This window comes from Cynoglossus semilaevis, unplaced genomic scaffold (assembly GCF_000523025.1).
Source record: "Cynoglossus semilaevis isolate Cse_v1.0 unplaced genomic scaffold, Cse_v1.0 scaffold2082, whole genome shotgun sequence".
Taxonomy (NCBI): Eukaryota; Metazoa; Chordata; class Actinopteri; order Pleuronectiformes; family Cynoglossidae; genus Cynoglossus; species Cynoglossus semilaevis.
The window spans coordinates 31-4,035 of record NW_007585284.1 but is presented as its reverse complement, the minus strand read 5'-3'; the positions used below and the strand labels follow the sequence as shown (position 1 = coordinate 4,035).

Below are 4,005 nucleotides of genomic sequence, written 5' to 3'. Positions count from 1 at the left end.
TCTGGCTGTGGTAAGAAGGTCCACCTCTTTCCTGTAGTGAGTCTCGTCGCCCCTGGTGATGAGACCCACCAGAGTTGTGTCGTCCGCAAACTTCACCAGGTGGTTGGAGTTGTGGGTTGCTGTGCAGTCGTGTGTCAGTAGGGTGAAGAGCAGAGGACTGAGTACGCAGCCTTGGGGGGCTCCCGTGCTCAGGGTGATGGTGCTCGAGGTGTTGTTACCGACGCGTACTGCTTGCGGTCGCTGGCTGAGGAAGCCTAGCACCCAGTTACAGAGGGAGGTGCTGAGACCCAGCTGGTCCAGTTTGCTGATGAGTTGTTGTGGTATGATGGTGTTGAATGCTGAGCTGAAGTCTATGAACAGCATTCTCACATATGTGTCTTTCTTGTCCAGGTGGGTGAGGGCTGGGTGAAGAGCAGAGCAGATTGCATATTCTGTGGAGCGGTTGGCACGGTATGCAAACTGGTGTGGGTCCAGGGTGGGTGATAGGGTGGTTTTGATGTGGGACATGACTAGCCGTTCAAAGCACTTCATGATGATGGGTGTCAGTGCTACGGGGCGGTAGTCGTTGAAGCAGGATGGGGATGTTTTTTTTTGGTATTGGTATGATGGTGGCAGCTTTGAAGCACGCTGGAACGATGGCTTGTTCCAGTGAGATGTTCAAGATGTCTGTGAGGACATCCTTCAGCTCTTCCGCACAGTCCTTCAGCACCCGACCTGGGATGTTGTCTGGTCCTGCTGCTTTGCGTGGGTTGATGTTGGTAAGTGACCTCTTCACGCTGGCTGCAGACAGGCACAGGGTCTGGTCGTGGGGGGGTGGTGGGGTCTTCTGTGGGTTAGTGCTGTTTTGCATATCAAAGCGTCCAAAGAAGCTGTTTAGATTGTTGAGTAGGGAGGTGTTGTTTTCGCAGACCGGTGACGTGGGCTTGTAGTCCGTGATGGTCTGGATGCCCCGCCATAGGCTCTGCGTGTCCCTACTGTCTGTGAAATGTGAGGTTGTTTTTTGTGTATATTGTTTCTTTGCTTTCCGGATGCCACGGGATAGTTTGCCTCTCGCCGTTCTCAGGCCAGCCTCATCCCCATAAGCAGACAATAACCCCTCTGTCAGACTGGTCAACAGGTGTAAACCCAGAAAAACTAATATAACCTGCGGCAGCAGAGGAACTCCACAACAGGAATGATAAATGTATTGTCATGAAAACTCAGTTTGTCTGAAACCATTTAAAGCCAATATTCTGGAACAATCAGACAGTGGTACTTTTATATGAATAAAAAAGACTTAACTTTGATTTGGGCCTTTAATTTACTGGCTTCTCACTGACATGTTATACCAGGCTGATATGAGATATCTGAATGTGGCCTTACGTTAAATTTAAGGAATTTAAAAAAGCAACTGGTTTAAAGAAGAGAAAACTGAGAAATACGTATGTTAAAGACAAAATAGAAAAATGCCTACAATTTTGTCACCAATAAAGAAAAATATGGCCGTAGTTTAGTTCATATATACAAGTCTGTGTAACAAAGTTTGTGTTCAATATGTTCATGGGGGTAAGACTTTCTTTCAATAAAATTATTTGTTAACATTTATTATTCTTTAGAATAATGTTAAATGTAGTAGACACTGAGGTAAAAATAGGAGAATTAAATGTGGGTAGACATTGCAGTTAGTCATTACACGCATAAGGTTTAGTTAACACCGTCCCAGAGCATACACACCCTTATACTGGGTTGGTATAATTTCGATAAGCAAGTTAGTAAAGACTTTGATTTATTAACTGAATTAATCCTGTGTTATCAAAGATCGACCAGACAATACATCAGAATGGGTTCATTCCTTCTCCTTTCAGCAATAAGAACAAATACTAAATGTGGAAGAAGCAATTTTCTTGCTTGTTCTGTCAACTTTCATGCACTTAATGGAAAAGTAAATCATGTGGTATAATAAAAAATGTGTCAAATAACTATTTCTTCTGATGACTTGTCTTGCTCACTACATACGCTCGCCAAATAGCGTTTAATATTATAAAGTCTCTTGTTTTTCATGCAGTATATAATATTGACAAAGTAAATGTATACATGTATGTTCTGACTAAATAATACAATGGTAAATCATATTGACACACTGCAGGACCATAAGCGAATGAAAACATTATTTCCCTAAACGTCAGAGTGTGCCGTGGACTTGTCCAGGCAAATATGCAAAACCAAAAGAGTTCTACCTTCACTCCAGCCTTTTCATCCATGTTGTTCACATGGTAGCACGAAAAAGTTAGAGAGGTTGAGAAGTGTTGAAGGAGTTCACAAATTGAAAATAATGTTTGATTCGCTTAACCAAATGAGTGGTGTAAAATTAAAGTATTGGCGAGATAAAAGGAAACTTTATGTCGTTGTTTACAACTCATACAAATCCTATGTTGTACGTCTATATCACTCAAAGTTGCAACCACGGTAAAGAACACACTTGGCTTATTAATGTTCACAAGTGCCTTTACAATGGATCTCAGACTCTCGAGAGAATGTTTGGTTGACGCTAAGCTCTGAATCTAGCAGTTTAGCTGCTTAGCAGACGCCGTGTGTGTGAGGAAACAAAAGGCTGTGTAATAAAAACACTCCCCGGCGCTCCCATTTCCAAAACATACACCACAATTAAAGTAATCGTAAGCTGTTGAATAAAATGTTCGAGAGCTGTACGTCTTTGGCAGCTTGCTGCCAGACTCCCAGGCCTAATTTACCGGTGCTTCCCTACCTAAAGGTAATACTGGGTCGGCTGCTGGGTGAACAGTTGTGACCTCTCATTTTATAAATTTTAGGTTTATACCCGGTACCAAACAGCTCGAAATAACTGAACATCACTCTGTGTAAATAAAATGTAGTAATTTAAAATTTAGTTGCATGGAAAAACAGGATCGGGAGCTTTACCTTAGCCAGCCTCCTGCTCGCCGCCATCTTGAAACTAGTGTGCTCCCAGAATTCACAGCGCGGGGAACATTGGTCGTCCAAGGATGGAGAACAGCAGTAGTAGAATTTTTGCTCGAATATTCACTTGAAAATGACTTTAGTAAGAAACTTTAGTGAACAAATGTGACGTTCACCGTCAAATATGTATTTTTCTTCTGTTTTTATTTCTATGCTGCCTTCTCAAAATAAATAACATCATTTGATGCAGTTTTTCGGATACTAGTTCACTTAAAAGGATCAAAGTTGTCTTTTCCAATGACCAGCATTACATAAACCTGTGATGTCCTGTGCCCCCTGGTCATCTGCACCAACAGGACATGGTGGTCCCAAATTGTACAAGGAATGTTCTCATTATTATAGCAGTATAGCATTTTTGACTGACTACAAAAAACTTAATTTGGAACCTGGCTATATAATTACATAGCAACGATCACTGAAAAAACGAGTTTGACGTTGTTAAGAATGTTAGGCAAGGCCTGTCGCTTCAAGGATCCTTCAGGATAAACCAGCTTTCTGTGTCATTTCATCTTGTACAAAGATTTTTGTTTGCCTTTGCAATAAAAGTTCTTCAAATTACAAAAAGTGTCTTGATTGTTGGGATAATAAACAAATAGGACAATAGAATTCTCAGAAAAGTAAAGTGTGACACAATAATACAAGTAAGAAGAGGGTAATCTTTAGTAGCACTTATAGGCTGTAAGGTGAACCACGAAAAGTATTTGAGACATTGAATTCTGCTCCGACGTCTGGGAACTACACCTACAACTACACCATCTTCAGTTCTTAAAAAGAAGGAGTTATGTTAAGCTTACAGCAAAAAGTTTGTCGCAAAAAACCCTGCCCATTTTGGTTTTTGGAATTTGGTGCGCGAGACGTGACACGGTCGACACGTGACCGGACTACACCAATAGGGTAGCAGCTTTTGGTAAACAGAAAAGCAAGATGGTTGCCTGCAGAGTTTCATCTAGTAGTACCGAAGAAGAGGAAAACTCACCAAAAATGAGCTCTGGTCCCGTCCTTCCAGCCCTGTGCATAGTATGCAAGAAAAAG

The 4,005-nt window shown here is 41.7% G+C and overlaps 1 protein-coding gene across 1 annotated transcript in view; it reads right to left on the bottom strand.

Annotated features, from left to right (window-relative positions):
- Positions 1-3,021, bottom strand: part of LOC103399008 (ubiquitin-conjugating enzyme E2 L3-like) — a 5,096-nt gene extending 2,075 nt beyond the window's left edge. The window contains exon 1 of the mRNA XM_008337759.3: positions 2,917-3,021. Coding sequence (XP_008335981.1) covers positions 2,917-2,943 — 27 coding nt within the window. The 5' untranslated portion in view covers positions 2,944-3,021. The remainder of the gene's footprint in view (positions 1-2,916) is intronic.
- Between the last annotated feature and the right edge of the window lie 984 nt (positions 3,022-4,005).